We start from the raw sequence: 22,905 nt of genomic DNA on the forward strand, positions 1-22,905 counted from the left end.
AGAGAGAGGGAGACACAGAATGGGAAGCAGGCTCCAGGCTCTGAGCCATCAGTCCAGAGCCTAACGCGGGGCTCGAACCCACGGGCCGCGAGATCGTGACCTGAGCTGAAGTCGGACGCTTAACCGACTGAGCCACCCAGGCGCCCCAAGGGAGTCCCAGCTTTCTAGTGGCCTCCACTGATACCTTCTTGGTGAAAGAAATAGAAATGTTTTGTTACTTCTCCTGAAACATGTGTGTGTAAAAATGAGTATTTCCAAAAATTAATTATAGGGATGAGGTGGTTGATGTTATGTAAATAATTTTTCTTGAATATTTTAATTTATGTATATTTGAGCTCCTGAATAATTGTATTTATTTAATTTGTAATATTTAAATTGTTGTAAGTCTATTGTACTGAACAGTGGGAGCCATAGGTATTATTCCTTTATTAAACCAAAAAGTAATACTTGTGCTCTGTGACAAATCGAGTGAATTCACAATAATTTAGAGTAAAATGGTCCGCCCCATCCCAACTCCATTCTCCAGATGTAACTACCTTTAACAGTCAGACCCTGTTTCACCCAGTTTTTAGTCTCTATTTACAGTTTTATTCTGTTTTTCCACCTCATTTACTCACTCCTGGTCTTTCCTCTCCAACTTATTTCAGTACATCCTTTGTAAGCTTATCCTTCTCTATCTAGCTATTAAATGTTGGGATGCTTTCAGACTTTGTTCTAGAAACCTTTTCTTCTACATCAATATTGTTTTTTCTTTGTCACTCATCTATCTCCTTGCCTCAGTTGCCACTTCGATGACTCATAAGCTTATTTTTCTAGTTCAGATCTCTGGTCTGTCAAACCAATTATGCCAACTCTGCATGTGACAGCTCCTTTTGTATCTAAATGGCACTTCAAGCCCCATACAAAAACCAGACTAGTGATCTTCCCTTCCAACCTCTTACAGATTTCACATCTTAATGAGTGGTACAACTCTATATTGAGTTATATTTGCCAGAAGCCTAGAGTCATTGTTGCTTCCCTTTTTCCTTCACCTCCCATACCCAGTTAATCCACCATTCCTGTGGCCTTTCCTTCCTGAATCTGCCCACTCCTTCTCTTTTCTACCTCCAGGCTTTCATCATCTCCTGCCTGGGCTAATGAAGTCCTTTCCTAAATGGACTTTTTCTGCTTTAATCTCATTGCGTTTGAATTAATTTTTTACTCTGTAACAACAGAGATACTTTCAAAATAAAAATTTGGTCATGTTACCAGCCTACTTAAAATGTTTCATTTTTTTATTGCTTTTACAGTAAATACCCAAATCCTTAACATGACTTAGCATAGTGTGGATTGTGTACTTGACAATCAGTAAGTATTTGTGGAAAAATGAATAGATGAACTTACATAGTTCAGAGTGTTTGCTATTAAAATAGTATTGTTAATACATGTATCTCTATATATCATTTTTTACTCTTGTTATATTTCTATTTGATATATTTTTAGAAATGGGGCTGCTAGTATGGTTTGTTTCTCATCTATTAAATATCAGGGGTAAAGGAGAAATTGGTGTAGTGCCTTGTAGTCATCAAGAGAAAAAGAGAAGTCTGATCTAAGAAGATCAGTGATGATTTATTAAAGGAGCTGTCTTGTACCTTCTATTGGATTGGGGGGGGAATTATATCCCAAAGAATTGCCCAATGACTTAAGGACTTTTTGTTTTTGACATTTTATGCCAAATAACTTTAGGTAAAATGTTTTGTAAGAGAGAGAAAAGAACAAATGAGTCAGATTTTCATATTTGTAACAAATGTGACTTATTCCTATTTTTATTTTGCTTACATGTTTTTCTTATTAAAGACAATATATGGAAACTAGGTTGTTTAAGGAAAGGCATGATTTGAAATAGGGTGGTCACATAAGAAGGGTGAATAGAAGTAATGTATGAATTGTAATTTTCATAGAAATAAAGGATCTGTTTACTAGTGTAATAGATACTGGGCAGAATGTGATGTAGACAAATAATGTTTTCAGAGACATGTTCTTCCACCTCTGTCTCTTTTGGTTTACTCAATGGAAGGAAGGTGGCGGTGCTGGTGCTTGTGAAGTAGGTAGAAAACAGGATGAAGGTCCTGAACAGGGGCCTAAAAGATGGGGGACTAGGAGTATCAGTTTGCTACTGGTGCTGCATTTACTAGTTTTATGACCTTGGGCAAGGTAGCTAATCTCTATGATACTATGTGTCCCATCTGAAAATAGTACTAACCACTGATTTACATGCAAAGTAGATTGGATGAGATCATTTGTTTTATTATTTATTAATGTATTTATTAAAAAATTCATTTGTTTGAGATGATACTAAAATGCTTTATTGCTGATTTTAGTTATGAATTTGCATACCAAAAGATAAAAAGGCTGCAAAATGACTCACAACGGGCAGTTAGGGCAGTGAGAGGTAACCATAAAAGTCTGAGAGTTAATATGCTTCTGGAAATCTGCATTTATTCAAAGGGAACACAGAACTCTGTGAAATTCATATGTAACTCTACAAATTTTTTTTCTGTTTCTCCCCTCACTGTAGCCTATTTTTGTTGATACTGAAATGTGTAGATTAAGCAGCTTTATATTTATTTTCTTCTTCCTATTAATTTTGCATCAGCTACTTTGTGGCTGTTTAAGCAAAACATTGATTTAATTTCTCTGTTTGTCATTTCTTCTTGTTCCAGGCAATGGACCTCACCACGACCGTTGCTGTACTTATAATGAAAACAACTTGGTGGATGGTGTTTATTGTCTCCCAATAGGACACTGGATTGAGGCCACTGGGCACACCAATGAGATGAAGCACACAACAGACTTCTATTTTAATATTGCAGGCCACCAAGCCATGCATTATTCAAGGTAAAAATAGTGCCATGTTTATAAGCATAGAAGTAGGACGAGAGGTAGTATTAGGACAATGGAAGTGTTTACTGTGTTCAAAACAGCAGTGTCTCCCTTTGGGGAGGCATGTGGGCCTGCAGTACCTTAAGGAGATAAATTATAGTGAATCATTGTGTGAGCTTTTCTGGTTCTAGATGTGAAGGATCCTTTTTATAGAATTCTTTTATTAATTACATAAACTGCCATCAACGTATTTGGACCAGACTGTAGTTGGCCAATCTTTGTACTTACGTAGTGGATCCTAGACCAGCATGTATATCTTTTATGCTACTGACCAACAGTGAAACAAAAACTGGTGTCTCTTTATAAAGTTTTATTCAGATAAACATGTGTAAATACAGACATAAAACTAGATCAGATGTGATCATTTGCTATACTATTTAATAATATATTTATTTTTTGTGTATGTAATTGTTAGGTCAGCAATATTTGCCATAATAAAAATTGAAACACTAATGAGGCTGCTAACTAAAAAGTAAGGTTCAGTACACTTTCCTTCATTTCCACTCATCAGAAGTACTTATTTCCAATGATTTTATGGTTAGTTTTTCTGGAGGTTAAATCCAAGTCTTAAATAATATTCCTATCGTGTTATCAATTCATATAATGTATCAATTTAAAAATAGCTATTATTTCCTATCTGTGGCATGAGAGAGATTTAGCTCACTTCTATTTGTTCTCTTCCCCACTGCCAATCCCTACCAGCTCATTAAAAAATTCCTTTGTTATTTGACTTCATAAAAATTCTGTTTCTCGACCCATAAATTTTTGACAGTGCCTCTTGATTTCCTACTGGGTAAGTCAGGGATTTATTGTCCCCATATTTTCCTCCACATCTACTTCCGCCTGTTAACTCCTACTGTGCATTACTTTCACCTTCTCGGGGTTTATAGAATTTACACTTCATTTACTAAATATAAGTAAGTCTTTTATAGTTTGATGATTTAAAAATGGAAACCAATATTCAACATTTAAAATATCATGTAAATACTATTTATTGTGGATCATGCAGTGTTTGTATCATAGACAAAGAGAGACATTCTCATCTTCTTAAAAACTATTGCTTTGGGGCTCCTGGGTGGCTCAGTGGGTTAAGCGTCCAACTTCAGCTGGGTCATGATCTCACAGTTCATGAGTTTGAGCCCCACATTGGGCTCTGTGCTGACAGCTGAGAGCCTGGACCCTGCTTCAGATTCTGTGTCTTCCTCTCTCTGTGCCCCTCCCCTGCTCACTCTCTTCTCTCTTTCTCTCTCTCTGAAAAATTAATAAAAAAACATAAAAAAACTGTATTGCTTTGAATGAGAGATATAATTAATACAAACAGGGTTGTGAGTGGTAATATGAGTATAACATTTCATCATGGTATTAGGGAATTCATGTTCTTCTTGGACACACCATTCTTGTAAATCCATGCTAGATGTTGGCCTTGCTGATGGATTGTAGGCAGAGCATGAGGAAGAGAGGAGTTAAGCATGACTTATGGCGTTATGGTCTGAAGAACTGGATTAATGGTATTGCTGTGTATTGAGATGAGGAAGACGAGATGAGAAGACTAGAGTATGGATTGAGATAACAATTCTGTTGTTGGCATATTACATTTGAAATGTAGGTTAGATTGCAGAAAGGAAATCAATTTGATATCTGGATGTTTATGGAGAGGTTGGGAGTAGACAGATAAAATTGGGGTTATCATTATCTGGGTGACGTCTAAGTAATGAGTTTAGATGGAATCATTTAGTGGATGAGTGAAATATAGCAGAGAAAAAGAAAATAAGGGAAAATAATAAGCCCGTGGATCCATACAATTTGGAGATCAAAGAGAAGAGGATCCAGAGAAGAGAACTGAAAAGAAGCATCTGTTGAGAAGTTCTGACCTTTAATGAGGATGTGTTTATGAGTTATTTTTCATTTTTCCTGGACCACAATTGCTGAAGAGTCGTGTCTTAGGCTCTAGGGATTTTCTTCTACTATTTGATTATTCCTCTTCCTTCATTGTTTTTGTTGTATCATTAAAAACCTTCCCTAGATGGATTTTGGACCTCTTGGATTTATATCTTTTGTTGTTTTTGTTGAATATCACATTTTCTGTTTAAATTTAACATCTCAGAACTAGATAGGAAATTTTTTTTCAATTATTGTCAAGTTAGCTAACATACAGTGTATACACTGTGCTCTTGGTTTCAGGAGCCGATTCCCGTGATTCATTGCTTACATGCAACCCTCAATGCCCATCATCCATTTTCCCCTTCCCCCTCCCCATCAACCCTCAGTTTGTTCTCTGTGTTTAAGAGTCTCTTATGGTTTGCCTCCCTTTCTTTCTGTTTGTAACTATTTTTCCCTTCCCTTCCCCCATGATCTTCTGTTAAGTTTCTCAAGTTCCACATATGAGTAAAAATGTATCACATCTGTCTTTCTCTGATTGACTTATTTCACTTAGCATTATACCCTCCAGTTACATCCATGTTGCTGCAAATGGCACGGTTTCATTCTTTCTCATTGCCAAGTAGTATTCCATTGTATATTTAAACCACATCTTCTTTATCCATTCATCATTTGATGGACATTTAGGCTCTTTCCATAATTTGGCTATTGTTGAAAGTGCTGCTATAAACATTGGGGTACATGTGGCTCTATGAATCAGCACTCCTGTATCCTTTGGATAAATTCCTAGTAGTGCTATTGCTGGGTCATAGGGTAGTTCTATTTTTAATTTTTTGAAGAACCACCACACTGTTTTCCAGAGTGGCTGCACCAGTTTGCATTCCTACCAGCAGTGCAAGAGGGTTCCTGTTTCTCTACATCCTCGCCAACATCTGTTGTTTCCTGAGTTGTTAATTTTAGCCACTCTGACCAGTGTAAGGTAGTGTCTCAGGGTGGTTTTTATTTGTATTTCCCTGATGATGAGTGATGTTGAGCATCTTTTCATATGTCTGTTGGCCGTCTGGATGTCATCTTTGGAAAAGTGTCTGTTCATGTCTTCTGCCCATTTCTTCAGTGGATTATATGTTTTTCGGGTGTTGAGTTTGTAAGTTCTTTATAGGTTTTGGATGCTAACTCTGTATCCGATATGTCATTTGCAAATATCTTCTCCCATTCTGTCAGTTGCCTTTTAGTTCTGTTGATTGTTTCCTTTGCAGTGCAGAAGCTTTTTATCTTGATGAGGTCCCAATAGTTCATTTTTGCTTTTATTTCCCTTGCCTTTGGGGACACCTTGAGTAAGAGGTTGCTGTGGCTGAGGTCAAACGGTTGTTGTCTGTTTTCTCCTCTAGGGTTTTGATGGTTTCCTGTCTCACGTTTAGGTCTCTCATCCGTTTTGAGTTTATTTTTGTGTATGGTGTAAGAAAGTGGTCCAGTTTCATTCATCTGCATGTTGCTGTCCAGTTCTCCCAGCACCATTTACTAAAGAGACTTTTTCCCTTGGATGCTCTTTCCTGCTTTGCCAAAGAGTAGTTAGTTAGCCATGCAATTTGTGGGTCCAATTCTGGGTTCTCTATTCTATTCCATTCGTCTATGTGTCTGTTTTTGTGCCGATACCACACTGTCTTGATGATTACAGCTTTGTAGTAGAGGCTAAAGTCCGGGATTGTGATGTCTCCTGATTTGTTTTTCTTTTTCAACATTACTTTGGCTATTTGGAGTCTTTGATGGTTCCATATAAATTTTAGGATTGTTTGTTCTAGCTTTGAGAAGAATGCTCATGCAATTTTGATTGGGATTGCATTGAATGTATAGATTGCTTTGGGTAGTATTGACATTTTTTTTTTTAAAATTTTTTTTTTTAACGTTTATTTATTTTTGAGACAGAGAGAGACAGAGCATGAGCGGGGGAGGGGCAGAGAGAGAGGGAGATACAGAATCGAAGCAGGCTCCAGGCTCTGAGCCATCAGCCCAGAGCCTGACGCGGGGCTCGAACTCACGGACCGCAAGATCGTGACCTGAGCCGAAGTCGGACGCCTAACCGACTGAGCCACCTAGGCGCCCCTAGTATTGACATTTTAACAATATTTGTTTTTCCAATCCATGAGCATGGAATGTTTTTCCATTTCTTTGTGTCTTCTTCAATTTTTTTTCATAAGTTTTCAGCATTCAGATCTTTTACATCTTTGGTTAGGTTTATTTCTAGGTATTTTATGGTCTCAGTGCAATTGTAAATGGAGTCCATTTATTGATTTCTCTTTCTGTTGCTTCATTATTGGTGTTAAGAAATGCAACTGATTTCTGTACATGATTTTGTATCCTGCAACTCTGCTGAATCCATGTATCAGTTCTAGCAGCTCATGGGAGTCTTTTGGGTTTTCCATGTAGAGTATCATGTCATCTGCAAAAAGTGAAAGTTTGATTTCTTCTTTGCCAATTCAGATTTCTTTTATTTCATTTCATTGTCTGATTGCTTTGCTGAAGCTAGGACTTCCAATACTATGTTAAACAACAGTGGTGAGAGTAGACACCCCTGTCGTGTTCCTGATCTTAGGAGGAAAGCTCTTAGTTGAGCATGATATTAACTGTGGGGTTTTCATGTATGTTTTTTATGATGTTAAGGTATATTCCTTCTATCCTGACTTTCTTGAGGGTTTTTATTAAGAAAGGATGCTGTATTTTGTCGAATGCTTTTTTCTGCATCTATTGAGAGGATCATATGTTTCTATTAATGTGATGTATCACGTTGATTGATTTGCAAATATTGAACCAGCCCTGCATTCCAGGAATGAATCCCACTTGATCATGGTGAGTAATTCTTTTAATATACTGTTGAATTCAGTTTGCTAGTATCTTGTTGAGAATTTTACATCTGTGTTCATCAGGGATATTGGCCTCTAATTCTCTTTTTATGTGGGGTCTCTGTCTGGTTTGGGAATCAAGGTAATGCTGGCTTCATAGAATGAGTCTGGAAGCTTTCCTTCCATTTCTATTTTTTGGAACAGCTTGAGAAGGATAGGTATTAACTCTGTTTTAAATGTCTGGTAGAATTCCTCTGGGAAGCCATCTGGCCCAGGACTCTTATTAATTCAGAGATTTTTGATAACTGATTCAATTTCTTTGCTGGTGATGGGTCTGTTCAAATTTTCTATTTCTTCCTGTTTGAGTTTATTTTTTTTATTTAAAAAAATTTTTTTTTTTTTTTTTTTAATTTTTTTTTTTTTTCAACGTTTTTTATTTATTTTTGGGACAGAGAGAGACAGAGCATGAACGGGGGAGGGGCAGAGAGAGAGGGAGACACAGAATCGGAAACAGGCTCCAGGCTCCGAGCCATCAGCCCAGAGCCCGACGCGGGGCTCGAACTCACGGGCCGCGAGATCGTGACCTGGCTGAAGTCGGACGCTTAACCGACTGCGCCACCCAGGCGCCCCAAAAAATTTTTTTTTTTAACGTTTATTTATTTTTGAGACAGAGAGAGACAGAGTATGAGTGGGGGAGGGGCAGAGAGAGAGGGAGACACAGAATCGGAAACAGGCTCCAGGCTCTGAGCCATCAGCCCAGAGCCTGACGCGCGGCTCGAACTCACGGACCACGAGATCGTGACCTGAGCCGAAGTCGGACGCTTAACCGACTGAGCCACCCAGGCGCCCCTCCTGTTTGAGTTTTGGTTGTATGTGAGTATCTTGGAATTTGTCCATTTCTTGCAGGTTGTCCAGTTTGTTGGTGTATAATTTTTCATAGTATTCTCTAATTATTGTTTGTGTATCTGTGGTTTTGGTTGTGATGTCTCCTCTTTCATTTGTGATTTTATCTATTTGGGTTCTCTTTCTTTTCTTTTCGAGACATCTGGCTAGGAGTTTATCAATTTTGTTTATTTTTTCAAAAAACCAGCTCTTAGTTTCATAGATCTGTTCTACTGTTTTATTGGATTCTATATTGTTTATTCTGCTCTAATCTTTATTATTTCTCTTCTTCACTGGCTTTGTGGTTTCTTTGCTGTTCTGCTTCTAGTTCCTTTAGGTGTGCGGTTAAGTTTTGTATTTGGGATTTTTCTTGTTTCTTGAGCTAGGCCTGGATTGCAATGTATTTTCCCCTTAGGACTGCCTTTGCTGCATCTTGGATTTGTATCTTATCTGGACTTTTTAAATATATTTTCACCTCTTGGTTTTATTGATTTAAATTTTGGAGACTTTATTTTATTTCTTCCAACTCAACTAACTTTTTTCCTTAATTTTGATAATTGTATTCTTAATTTTCATGGACTCTTATTTTGTTATTCCCTTATTGCATATTCGTTTATTCTAGTTTGTGAATGGATATCTTCTTGAGTTTTTCTTATAATACTATTAAGAATGATTTGAAGTCCTCCTATCTTACTGGAATTATCTTGTTTCCTTCAGAATCAGTTGTTCTCTTCTCGTTTGACCTTTCTCTTTTTTGTCATTAGTTTTAAAACATTGTTTTTTGTTTGTTTGTTTGGTTGTTTGTTGTTGTTTTTTTTCCTGAGAGAGAGACAGAGCCCAAACCTCAGAGAGACAGAGAGAGAGGGAGGCACAGAATCTGAAACACGCTCCAGGCTCTGAGATGTCAGCACAGAGCCTGACGTGGGGCTTGAAGTCACAAACCACAAGATCGTGACCTGAACTGAAGTCAGACCCTTAACTGCCTAAGTCACCCAGGTGCCCCTTTTGTTGTTGGTTTTAAATATAACTGGAAATTTGTAGTTGTTCACATTTATTAATGGAAAGAGTAGGTTGATTATTCAATTTGATGGGTATGAGTTTCCTCTGCTATTACTAGCTTCTAATCCTATAACAGTGTTGGCACAAGCTGTGTGCATGTGGGTAGATCATGTCTCCCTGAGTAGAACAGAAGCAGACAATCAGCTTGGGCACTATGGCTACCCTACTCTGCATGAAAAGGTGAGGAGGACCTGTGTGGGACACACCTCTCACTCTGAGAGTCTTTGCTCCCCATATAGATGTTTCAGGTTTTTTTTTTTTTGAGAGAGAGAGAGAGGGGAAGAGGGAGAGTGGGAGAGAGGAAGAGAGAAAGGGAGAGAGAGAATCCCAAGGAGTCTCACTGCTGTCAGCACAGAGCCTGATGCAGGGGTGATCTCATGAATTGTGAGATCATGACCTGAGCAGAAATCAAGAGTCAGATGCTTAACCAGCTGAGCCACCCAGGAGTCCCAGATGTTTCAGCATTTAAAAAAGGTATTTCTTCACATATAGTATCATAGCTGTATGGGGGATGCGTATGAATCATATTCTCACAGTTCATTCACAGTTCATACAAAAAAGGGTAAATTAAAAAATTTTCTTTAGGGGCGCCTGGTTGGTTCATTCAGTTGTTTGACTTTGGCTCAGGTCATGTTCTCAGGTTCGTGGATTTGAGCTCCACATTGGGCTCTCACTCTCAGCACAAGCTTGCTTCATATCCTCTCTCTCTCTCTCTCTCTTTCTCTCTGCCCCACTGCGCTTCTCTTTCTCAAAAATAAGTAAACATCTAAAAATTTTTCTTTATTAAATTTTATTTATGTTTATTTATTTTAGAGAGTGAGAGAGACAGAAGGTGAGCGAGGGGCAGAGAGAGAGGGAGACACAGAATCCGAAACAAGCTCCAGGCTCTGAGCTGTTAGCACAGAGCCCAGTATGGAGCGTGAACCCACGAACTGTGAGATCATGACCTGAGCTGAAATCTGACACTTAACTGACCAAGCCACCCAGTTGCCCCCCAAAATATTTCTTTAAAGCAACTTAGTTTTACATCGAAGTCTCTATTCTACTGAATTCTCAGATAATTCCACTTGTTATTATTCTTCTTAGGTGTGTGTGTATATATATATATATATGTATGTATATATATTACATAGAATTTATATGTATATAATATATATACATATTTGTGTATATATGTATATGTTCAGATATATACATATATATTTGTATGTGTATATATGTGTGTGTGTGTGTATATATATATATATAATACCCATCTGTTGAGAGTTGTTTATCATAAATTGATATTGAATTTAATCATGCTTTTCCTGCATTTTACTGTATATATTTACATCTGAGAAGGATAATAATAGGTTGAAAAACATATAATATATATATACGAAAATATAAAACATATATAAGTAACACATACAATATAGAGCATATTTATACATGAGGTATATATGTAATATATAATACACACAGAAACACATAGCTAGATACATATATAAATGGGATAAAATTTCAGAATTATCATAGTTTAGAACTAAATAATGGTATTCTTTGTTCCTCTATTTATTTATCTCTATAACATAGATAACTGGAAACTTGGGAATAAATAACAATTGTTTATAATGGACCTGGAGCCATATCTTTACTTTTCAAGCATCCTCTTAATTTCCAAGATTTCTCACATTTCAGTTCCAGAGTCATCTACTTGAAAATCAGTTGAGTGGTATGATTTAAAAAAAAAATTTTAAATTGAGGCATATTTGACATATGACATTACATGACTTTCATGTGTACAACATAATGATTTAATATTTATATACACTGGGAAATGATCACCACAATAAATCTTGCTTCCCCTGTCACTATATAAAGTTACATAGCATACATACAATATTATTGACTGTAGTCACCATGCTGTTCATGATGTCCCTATGGCTTATTTATTTTATGACTGTAAGTTTGCACTTTTAACAATTTTCTCCCATTTCACCCCACCTCCCAGCCCTCTCATATCTGGCAACTATCAATCTATTCTCTTCATCTGTGTGTTATGTTATATTTTATTTGTTTGTTTTGTTTTTTAGATTCCACATCTAAGTAAAATCGTATGGTGTTTGTCCTTTCCTCTGTCTTACTTATTTCACTCAGCATACTGTTATGTTCCGTCCTTGTTGCAAATGAATATTTGATTATTTTTTTATGGCTGAGTGGTATTCCATTGTGTGTGTATTTGTGTGTGTGTGATATCACATCTTTATCCATTCATCCATTAACAGACACTGGTTGTTTCCATATCTTGGCTGTTGTGAATAATACTGCAATGAACATAGGGATACATCTGTGTTTTTGAATTCATGTTTTAATTTTTCTTCAGATAAATAACCAGAAGTGGAATTTCTGGACCACATGGTGGTTCTATTTTTAGTTTTTTTTTTAATTTTATATTTAAAATTTAATTTACTCAGCATGGAGCCTGCTGTGGGGCTCAGTCTTACCACCCTGGGATCATGACCTAAGCTGAAATGGAGAGTCAGATGCTCAACCAACTGAGCTACCCAGGTGCCCCTATTTTTAGTTTTTTGAGTAATTTCCACTGTTTTCCAGAGTGGTGACATAAATTTGGATTCCCACCAACAGTGAATGAGGATTCCCTTTTCTCCACATTCTCACCAACACTTGTTACTTCTTGTCATTTTGATAGCAACCGTTCTGACACACGTTAGCATGATATCTCATTGTGGTTTTGATTTGCATTTCCCCAATGATTAGTGATGCTGAGCATCTTTTCATGTACCTTTGGTCATCTATATGTCTTATTTGGAAAAATGTCTATTCAGATCTTCTGCCCATTTTTGAATTTTATTGTATGAGTTCTTTATATATTTTGGATATTAACTCCTTGTCAAAAATATGATTTGCAAACATCTTCTCCCATTCAGTAAGTTGCCTTTTTATTTTGTTGATAATTTCCTTTGTTGTGCAGAGGTTTTTAGTTTGATGTAATCACATTTGTTTACTTTTGCTTTTGTTAACATTATCTTTGGAGTCAGATCCAAAAAAATATTGCCAAGAGCAGGGTCAAGGAGCTTACTGCCTATATTTCCCTGTAGGAGTTTTATGGTACCAGGTCTTACATTCAAGTCTTAAATCCATTTCGTGTTAATTTTTGTGTATGGTGTAAGATAGTGTTCCAGTTTCATTATTTTGCATGAGACTGTCCAGTTCTCCCAATATCATTTATTGAAAAGACTCTGCTATCCCCGTTGTGTATGCTTGACTTCTTTATCATAAATTAATTGGCTATATATGCAAAAGTTTATTTCTGAACTCTGTGTTTTCTTCTATTGATCTATGTGTCTGTCTTTATGCCAATACCCTACTGTTTTGATTACTAGAGCTTTGTGATGTAGTTTGAAATCAAGGAGTGTGATTTTGCTTTGTTCTTCTTTCTCAAGATTGCTTTGGCTATTTGGGATGTTTTGTGGTTCCATAAAAATTTTAGGATTGTTGTATTGCTATTGGGATTTTTAAGAGATCACATTGGATCCATGAATTGCTTTGGATAATATGGAGATTTTCATAATATTAAGTTTTTAATCCATGAGCACAGAATATTTTTCCATTTATTTGTGTCTTCTTCAATTTCTTTTATCAGTGTCATGTAGTTTTTAGTGTACAGGTCTTTCACCTCCTTAGTTAAACTTATTCCTGGGTATTTTATTCTTTTTGACACAACTGTAAATGAGATTGTTTTCTTAACTTTTCTTTCTGATAGTTTGTTGTTAGTGTATAAAAACAATGGATATTTGTGTGCTCATTTTGCATCCTGCAGCTTTACTGAATTTGTTTATTAGTTCTAACTTTTTTTTTAGTAGAGTCTTTAGAGTTTTAGTGACAGTTTTACTTTGTCCTTTCTAATTTGGATACTTTTTATTTCTTTTTCTTGCCTAATTTCCTGGTTAGGATTTTCAATACGATGTTTAATAAAGGTGGCAAGAGTTGGAAACCCTTGTCTTGTTCTTGATCTTAGAGGAAAAGCTTTCAGCTTTTCACTGTTGAGTATGATGTTAGCTACAAGCTTGTAATATATGGACTTTATAAGGTTGAGGTACATTCCCTTTATTATCTACTTTGGTGAGAGTTATTATCATAAACAGATGTTGAACTTAGTCAAATTCTTTTCATACGTCTATTGAGATGATCATATGGTATTTATTTTTTGTTAATAACAGGTTTTTGTTAATATTTTGTTAATATCAGATTGATTGATTTGCAGATATTGAACCATCCTTTCATGCCTAGAACAAATATCAATTGATCATGGTATATGACTTTTTTAATGTATTGTTGAGTTTGGTGTGTTAATATTTTGTTGAGGATTTTTAAAAAATTTTTTTTAATGTTTATTTATTTCTGAGACAGAGAGAGACAGAGCATGAATGGGGGAGGGTCAGAGAGGGAGACACAGAATCTGAAGCAGGCTCCAGGCTCTGAGCTGTCAGCACAGAGCCCGACGCGGGACTTGAACTCATAGACTGTGAGATCATGACCTGAGCAGCTGGAGTCGGAAGCTCAACCAACTGAGCTACCCAGGCGCCCCTTGTTGAGGATTTTTGCATGTGTGTTCATCAGAAATATTGGCCCGTAATTCTCCTTTTTTGTTGTTCTTATTTTGTTTTGGTATTAGAATCATACTGGCCTTGTAAATTGCTTTTGGTGGCATTCATTCATATTCAAAATTTTAGAGGAGTTTGAAAATGATAGATATCAAGTTTTATTTGAATGTTTGGTAGAATTCACCAGTGAAGTCTCTTGTCCTGGATTTTATTTGTTAGGAGGTTTTTGATTACTGATTCACTCTCCTTGCCAATAATCAGTCTATTCAGATTTTCTGTTTCTTCATGATTAAGTCTTAAAAGATTCTATGTTTCTAGGAAATTACCCATTTTTCCTAGGTTGTGCTTGGCATATAATTTATCATAATAGTATTTTATGATTTTTTATATTTCTTTGGTATCAGTTGTAACTTCTCCTTTTCCATTTCTGATGTTATATATTTGTTAATATTCTCTCTTTTAAAGTGAGTCTAGCTAAAGGTTTACCATTTTTTTATCTTTTCAAAGAATCAGCTCTTAGTGTCTTTATTTTTTCTATTGTCATTTCAGTTTTTATTTCACTTTATCTTTGTTCTGAGCTTTATTATTTCCTTCCTTCTATTAACTTGGGGCTTCATTTTTTCCTCCCTTTTCTAGTCATTTAGGTGTAATGTTTGCTTACTTGAGATTTTTCTTGTTTCTTTTTTAAAAATTTAGTTAATTTATTTAAGTATTTCTTTTACACCACATGTGGGGTTTGAACTCACGACCCTGAGGTCAGGAGTTGCATGCTTCTTCAACTCAGTCAGCCAGACACCCCTAGATTGTTATTCTCATTTCTTGAGGTTGGCCTATCTCACTGTGAATTTTCCTGTTAGTATTACTTTTTCTACATCTAATAGATTTTGGTATGTTGTATTATAATTTTTCATTTGTCTCAAGGTATTCTTTTATTTCTCCTTTGATTTCTTTGTTGACTCATTTGTTCAGTAGCAGTTTGGTTCTTCATATATTTGTGACTTATTTCATGTTTCTTTTTATGATTTCTACTTTCATATCACTGTAGTCTGAAAAAATGTTTTGTATGATTTCAGTCTTCTTAAATTTATTGAGACTTGTTTTGTGGCTGAATTATGATCTATCCTGGAGAATGTTTCATGTGCACTTGAGAAGAATATGTATTTTGCTGCTTTTGAAGAGAATATTCTGTATATAGTAGGATATTAAATCCCCTCATTATTATTGTATTGCTTTCAATTTCTCCATAGGTCTGTTAATATTTGCTTTACATATTTAGGTGCTTCTGTGTTGAGTGCATACATATTTATGAGTGTTATATATGCTTGCCAGATTTGTTCCTTTATCGTTATGTAATGCCCATTTTTGTTTATTTCTTTTATTTTTATTTAATAAAATTTATTTGATTTATTTAATAAATAAACTATTTATTTATTTATTTATTTATTTATTTTAATTTATTTTTGGGACAGAGAGAGACAGAGCATGAACGGGGGAGGGGCAGAGAGAGAGGGAGACACAGAATCAGAAACAGGCTCCAGGCTCCGAGCCATCAGCCCAGAGCCCGACGCGGGGCTCGAACTCACGGACTGTGAGATCGTGACCTGGCTGAAGTCGGACGCTTAACCGACTGCGCCACCCAGGCGCCCCATAAACTATTTACTTTAAAGTTTATTTTATCTGCTATCAGGAGAGCTATCACAGGTTTCATGTGGTTTCCATTTGCGTGAAATATCTTTTTCCACCTTTCAGTTTCAGTGTTTGTGTGTCCTTATGTCTGAGGTGGGTCACTTGTGGGCAGCAAATATATGGGTCTTGTTTTTCTTTTTTCCTTCAGCCACGCTATATCTTTTAATTAGAGAATTTCCTTTAAAGTAATTATAGATAAGTATGTATTTGTTGTCTTTTCTTAATTGTTTTCTGGCTGTTTGATAGTTTTTTTCTTCCTATCCTTTTCTTTTCTTGCTCTCCTCCCTTGTGGTGTGATGACTTTCTGTAGTGTTATGTTTAGATACCTGTCTTATTATCTTTCCCGTATTTGCTATTGGTTTTTGCTTTGTGGTTACCATGAAGCTTGTATATATCAATCTATCTACATATGTATCCATGTCCAAATCTATATTTCTCTATTTCTATATCTATATCTGTACCAGTCTGTTTTAAGTTGATAGCAAGTTAAGTTTGAATGCATTCTAAAACTCTACATTTTTACTACCCTCACCATATTTTATGTTTTTGATGTCACATTTGACATCTTTTTATTTTGTGTAACCCTTAACTAATTTTTTATCGCTATTATTATCTTTGTCTTTTTAACTTTATGCTACCTTTTAAGTGATTAGTCCACTTCTTTTACTACTATACTTATTTTTAACTGTGAAATTTTTACTTTCATATGTTTTCTTATTATTAATCAGTGTCCTTTATTTTTAGCTTACAGAAGTCCCTTTAACATTTACTGTAAGGCTGGTTTAGTTTTTGCTTGTCTGAAAAACTTCTCTTTCCTTTAATTCTGAATGATAATCTTGCCTAGGGTATTCTTAGTTGGAAGTATTTTTCTTTTAGCATTTTAAATATGTTACTCCACTTTCTTCTGGCCTTCAGTTTCTGCTGAAAAATCTGCTGATAGTCGTGTGTGTGTGTGTGTGTGTGTGTGTGTGTGTTGTCAGGACAGTACCCTTGTATGTCACAGGTTATTTTTCTCTCGTTGCTTTTAAGATTCTATTTTTATCTTTAAATGTTGACATTTTAATCATAATGTGTCTTGGTATGGATCTCTTTGGTTCTTCTTAATTGGAAATTTCTGGACTTCCTGGATCTGGATGTTTGTTTCCTTCCCCAGGTTAAGGCAGTTTTCAGCCACAATTTTTTCAGATAAATTTTTGACCCTTTCTCCCTTCTCCTTTTGGGAGCACTGTAAGAAGAGTGTTGTTTCCTCTTGATGTTGTCCTATAGGTACCTTCAGCTGTCTTTACTTTTTTAAAATTCTTTTTTTCTTTTTGCTGCTCTGTTTGTGTGAGTTCCACTGCCCTGTTTTCCATGTTGGTAATCCTTTCTTTTGTTTCATCTAGTTTGCTGTTGAACCATGCTCATGTACTTTTCACTTTACTTACTATATTCTGCAGCTCTGTGACTTTTGTTTGGTACTTTCTTATGTTCTAGGTCTGTGTTTATCCATTCTTCTTCCAAGACTGATGAGCATTTTTGTGACCTCTTTATCAGTTAGTTTACTTATCTTTGTTTCATGAAGGTGTTTTTTTTTTCTGGGGTTTTTATCTTGTTCTTTTGTTTGGAACATATTCCTGTGTTTCTTCATTTTGCTTAGCTGTTTCATTTTTATGTAGTAGGTAAAACGAATATCTTTTTCAGTCTTGAAGGATTGGTCACAGGAAGACTGGTGATGTGCTTCAGTCTGCTGTCTGTGCAGTGACCTATAGGTGGCAATCTGCCAAGCACTATCTCCCTGATGTTTCAGTTCTCTGGGGTCCAGAGACACAAGCCCCCTTGCCACCAGTGCCAGGCATTCAGGGGGAGTCCTCTGTGTGGACTGCATGCACCTGCTGGCTTTGGCAGGGCAATGGGAGAGCACTGGGTTGGGGTTGCCCGCCTGCCAGGTTTAGCAGGGCAGAGTTGTAGGGGAGCATTGGGCCAAGGCAAACCCACCAGGGTCACAGGGACAGGGTCACAGGAGAGTGTAGGGGTCTGCCAAGTGGTGCCAGCGAGGTAGAGAGTGTAAAAATTGTGCCTGCTAGCACCTCTGTCCCCAGAGACAGCTCTACTAGACCCTCACCCCTCTGGCAGATGCTTTTAAGATTAGCCAATGAATCTCCTTCGCATATGTCTAGATGTGTTTCAACCTGATGCTTTTGCACTAGGGGCTCAGAGTGAGTGTGTGCATGACCCCTTTAAGAGTCTCTTTTTACAACAGCCTTTTGGGTCTCCTGGATGTAACTCTCAGTTTCAAAGTCAGATGTTTGGGGGTGAAGATGTTAGTGAAGATCCCAAGGGCTGGGGTGGCTGAGGTGGGGCTTGAACCCCTCAGTTCTCAGGGATGTGCTTGGCATTTGTGAGACCCCATCTGCTTGTGGGTTGCTGTGCAGGGGTGTGGTTCCCATGAGACTGTGTCTCTGCCCCTCCTACCCATTTCAGTTTGGCTTTTTTATCCTTTGTGGTAGAAGAGCTGCTCAGCTAGTGTTCAGGTCCTTTTCAGAGAGAGTTTTTGTATATGTAGCTGTAGATTTGATGTGTCTGCAGGAAGAAGTGACCTCAGTGTCTTCCTACACTGCCATCCTGAAACTGCCTCCTGGGAATCTTGTTTTCCAACCTCTCCATATGATTCTTTTGGTCATACAAGTTTGAGAATATGTGTGCTTACTCCATCCAATAAAGACAGTAACTTAGAATTTGGAAGAGGAAGGTCTTATGTGCTTTCAGCCATTTTAGTCTAACCCCCCTTATGAATTAATTCCAGCAACAATTCATCCTCATGTGAACTGGACCAGATAAAAATGCGAGTTAAGTTTCTAAGAAAAGAATTGTAAAGACATTCATATATTTCATTATTAACTTGAAAACATCTAATTATCTGCTTGCTATATTCATCTGACTATGTATAATGCTAAAATAAGTTGTGAATTTACTGTAGCTGTTGAAATAGATGCATACATATATATGTTTGCACGTATGTAAAAATAGAGATCTTCAAACTCACCCAATAATTTGTAATGTCAAACTATCATCTTTAACTTTGAATATGGGAGTGGAATTGTGCCTGCACTTTTTTTTATGGTTAGGATAAATCTTACCAGAATTGAGCTGTCAGTATCTTTCATGATGACACGTCTTTCAAGACTACAAATGTCCAACAATTAAATTTTATATAATGTGGCAAATTCAGTCACTCAGTGACAGTCATGTGGGTTGCTGCGTGTAGCCCCCATCTTTAGTGCTAGATGGTTGAAGATGGAGACCAATGATCCCTGCTCTCAGAAACTCATGTTCGTATGAAAACATATGCAGCTGCAACACAGTGTGAAAATTGTTATGCTCAAGTTGTATATGCAGTGCGATGAGGGTTGGGAGGAGAAGTGTTTAGTTCAAGGAAATCTTTATGGATAGAACTTGAATGGAAATGTGAGGGAGGACATTTGGGAGAGGGACGTCAAGTAAGGAAGATAGCAAGTGCGAATGTACAGAGGTAGGAAAGTAACATTTAGCTGAGCAAATAATTTTGTTCAATCAGGATAATTTTGAGAGTGAAAAGAGATACTTTTAATAATTAGCCTGCACAACACATTACAATAACACAACAGTACATAGGGCAACTTAGAGACCATGTCCAGAAGAGAACCTTCTGGTGCCCTCTTAAGATTCAGATCCAGAGAGAGATGCTGATAAACACTCTGGGCTTATGGATATTCTTTTATAGAAATTCAGACCCATTAGGTAATATAACTGTGTTTAGAGAGTTTGTGTGGTATATTTTAGTCTTAAAATTTAGTCAAGTTATACACATATTTAACACATTTAGTTTATCTACAAGGCTTGTAATGAAAAGAAGACGACTACCTACATCCCTACATCTCCCCTCATTTGGTCTTTCCACGGGCAACCATTTTCACATCTTAAGCAGATTATTTGCTAATTACCTTCAATGATAAATAATGTGAATATATTCCCGCTTCTTTGTTTTAGTTTTAGGTATTACCTATTGATCTCATACTGCAAAGTATGAAGATTTAGCTCTTTTTTTGGGTCTTTTTTTCTGAAAGAGATTTCACAAAATCTCTTTAAATTGTTTATTTTATTTTATTTATTTATTTTTTTCAACGTTTTTTTTTTTTTTTTTTTTTTTTTAATTTATTTTTGGGACAGAGAGAGACAGAGCATGAACGGGGGAGGGGCAGAGAGAGAGGGAGACACAGAATCGGAAACAGGCTCCAGGCTCCGAGCCATCAGCCCAGAGCCTGACGCGGGGCTCGAACTCACGGACCGCGAGATCGTGACCTGGCTGAAGTCGGACGCTTAACCGACTGCGCCACCCAGGCGCCCCTTTTAAATTTTTTTTTTCAACGTTTTTTTTTTTGTTTTTTTTTTTTAATTTATTTTTGGGACAGAGAGAGACAGAGCATGAACGGGGGAGGGGCAGAGAGAGAGGGAGACACAGAATCGGAAACAGTATTTTATTTTTTTTAACGTTTGTTTATTTTTGACAGAGAGAGGGACAGAGCATGAGCAGGGGAGGGGCAGAGAGAGAGGGAGACACAGAATCCAAAGCAGGCTCCGGGCTCCAAGCTGTCAGCACAGAGCCTCACGCGGGGCTCAAATTCACAGACCGCGAGATCATGACCTGAGCCGAAGTTGGACGCTCAACTGACTGAGCCACCCAGGCCCCCCTAAATTGTTTTTCAAAAGGGATTTGGTGAGAGTCTCACATTAAATATGTGGAATCAACTTGTCTAACATAACTTGGTAAATGGTAGCTCAATAAATATTCAATTCATTGATATCCTTTCAATTCTGTGATATCCTTTCTGTTGTTCAGTCTTCTTGACATAGTTATACAGTAAATTTGATGAGATCAGTATTTTTCATGTTTATTTGTATGCCTATGTAAATGCTATTTAATACCCCTAACTCTTCACAAATGTCTAAATCTCCTTTGAAGAATGTAAAGTTTCCAGGGTTGCTATTGAGAAGTCAAAGTCATTATGGTTCTTGATCCTTTATATTTGAACTGCTTTTTTCCCCCCTATAGAGAAGCCTGGAGAATCTTTTCATTTCTAATATTATGAAATTTCATGATGGTATGTCTTGATGTGGGTGTATTTTTGTCTATTTTTCTGGGCTCTCAGTGAGTAGAATTTTAAATTCTATAAACCCAGATACTTCTTTGAACGTAAATTTCTTGAATTATTTCTTTGATGATTTTTTTCTCCTTTCTTTCTGGAACTCCTAGCAGTCTCTTCTGTTTTGGACATCTTTGCTTTTTTCCCTCTAACATATTTTTTAACCCATTTTATCATCTGCTATTTAGTTTTACTGGGTTTTTTAATGTTTATTTTTGAGAGAGAAAGAGAGAGAGAGGCAGAGCATGAGTGGGAGATGGGCAGAGAAAGGAGACACAGAATCTGAAGTAGGCTTTAGGCTCTGAGCTGTCAGCACAGAGCCTGATGCAGGGCTCGAATTCATGGACCGTGAGATGATGACCTGAACCGAAGTTGCATGCTTAACATGCTGAGCCAGCTACGCACCCCAGTTGCTATTTAGTTTTTATTTCTGTTATCATCCTTTATTTTTTTTTTTTTAGGAGCCCTTCATTTAATTATTGGAGTATTCCCCAGTAGAGAAACTTGTTTAACTTTCTCCATAGAATAAACTCCCAGCCTTATTCAGGACTGGGGAGGGAAGGGTTTTCCAGCTGAGGAAAGTGGGAAAATGAATCTGAGGGTCTGGCTGCTTCTTAAACAACTTGAAAACAGTTCCCCTTATTCCTTTCACTTACTGCCTGGTGAACCCAATGTCTGAGCCTGGTGGGGATTCTGTAATGTAATTCCCATCTGTTTGTAGTGTTTTCCACTCCTAGCCTTAGGATTTGGTTTTTCAGGTCTGCTAAATTGTTCAGGAATCAGTCATTTGCTTTGCAGCTCCCAGAATTTTGATCTTGTCATTTTTCCTCCTGTTCTCTTCTTTCTTGTGGCTTTGTGTGTTTAGTTTTTCACAAAATCTCTTGAGGTTGTTTTTTAAAAGGGATTTAGTGAAAGTCTCATATTAAATATGTGGAATCAATTTGTCTAACATAAAACTTGGTAAATAGTAGCTCAGTAAATATTCAATTCATTCTTTATTTCTCACATTTAGCTTGTATTCTATTCTTCTGACCCAGATCAGATTCTACCATGCTAGAATAAGATTTTAAAAATCAGCCACATTCAGGCTACACTTGGAACCAAGCTACATCTCCCTCTTCAATATATATTTTTTGAACAGACTCTTTTCTCTCTCTCTCCCTTTTTTTTGAGAGAGAGAGAGAGAAAAAGAGAGAGAGAGTGCTAGTAGGCTAGAAGGGCAGAGAGAGAGAGAGAGGGAGAGGGAGAGAGATAGAGAGAGAGAGAGAGAGAGAGAGAGAGAGAGAGAGAATCTTAAGCAGGTTGCACACTCAGCATGGAGCCTGACACAGGGCTCAATTCCAACCATGACCCTAGGATCATGACCTGAGCCACAATCAAGGGTCTGACGCTCAACCAACTGAGCCACCCAAGTGCCCTAATAGATTGCTTTTTAATGCAAAAGAATAAATGTTTGCTAAAAACTGATAACTAATTTAATGAGGCTTTAGTGGAAAGGGATTGTAATTACTGTATCTTTTTTTTAATTTTTTTTTTAACATTTATTTATTTTTGAGACAGAGAGAGAGCATGGACAGGGGAGGGTCAGAGAAAGAGGGAGACACAGAATCTGAAACAGACTCCAGGCTCTGAGCTGTCAGCACAGAGCCCAACGCTGGGCTTGAACCCACGAACTGCGAGATCATGACCTGAGCCGAAGTTGGACGCTTAACCGACTGAGCCACCCAGGTGCCCCTGTAATTTCTGTATCTTGAGAAGGCCTATTGCTAACTAAACACATTTCAAAAGACATAAATTAGACTTCATGAAAATCACACTTTATATGCTTTTTAAAAAGTTATAGTTCATAGAAAGTATTATGAAAGCATTCTTTTA

The 22,905-nt window shown here is 36.9% G+C and overlaps 1 protein-coding gene across 3 annotated transcripts in view; it reads left to right on the top strand.

The window, feature by feature from the left end:
- The window catches only part of EPM2A (EPM2A glucan phosphatase, laforin), a 166,238-nt gene that overhangs the window by 94,354 nt on the left and 48,979 nt on the right, over window positions 1–22,905 (top strand). For all 3 annotated transcript variants that reach the window (XM_053904404.1, XM_053904405.1, XM_019425043.2), the window contains exon 2: window positions 2,703–2,877. In XM_053904404.1, coding sequence (XP_053760379.1) covers window positions 2,816–2,877 — 62 coding nt within the window. In that variant the 5' untranslated portion in view covers window positions 2,703–2,815. The remainder of the gene's footprint in view (window positions 1–2,702; window positions 2,878–22,905) is intronic.

The sequence above is a fragment of the Panthera pardus genome, unplaced genomic scaffold (assembly GCF_024362965.1).
Source record: "Panthera pardus isolate Hobbes unplaced genomic scaffold, ASM2436296v1 HiC_scaffold_17, whole genome shotgun sequence".
NCBI lineage: Eukaryota > Metazoa > Chordata > Mammalia > Carnivora > Felidae > Panthera > Panthera pardus.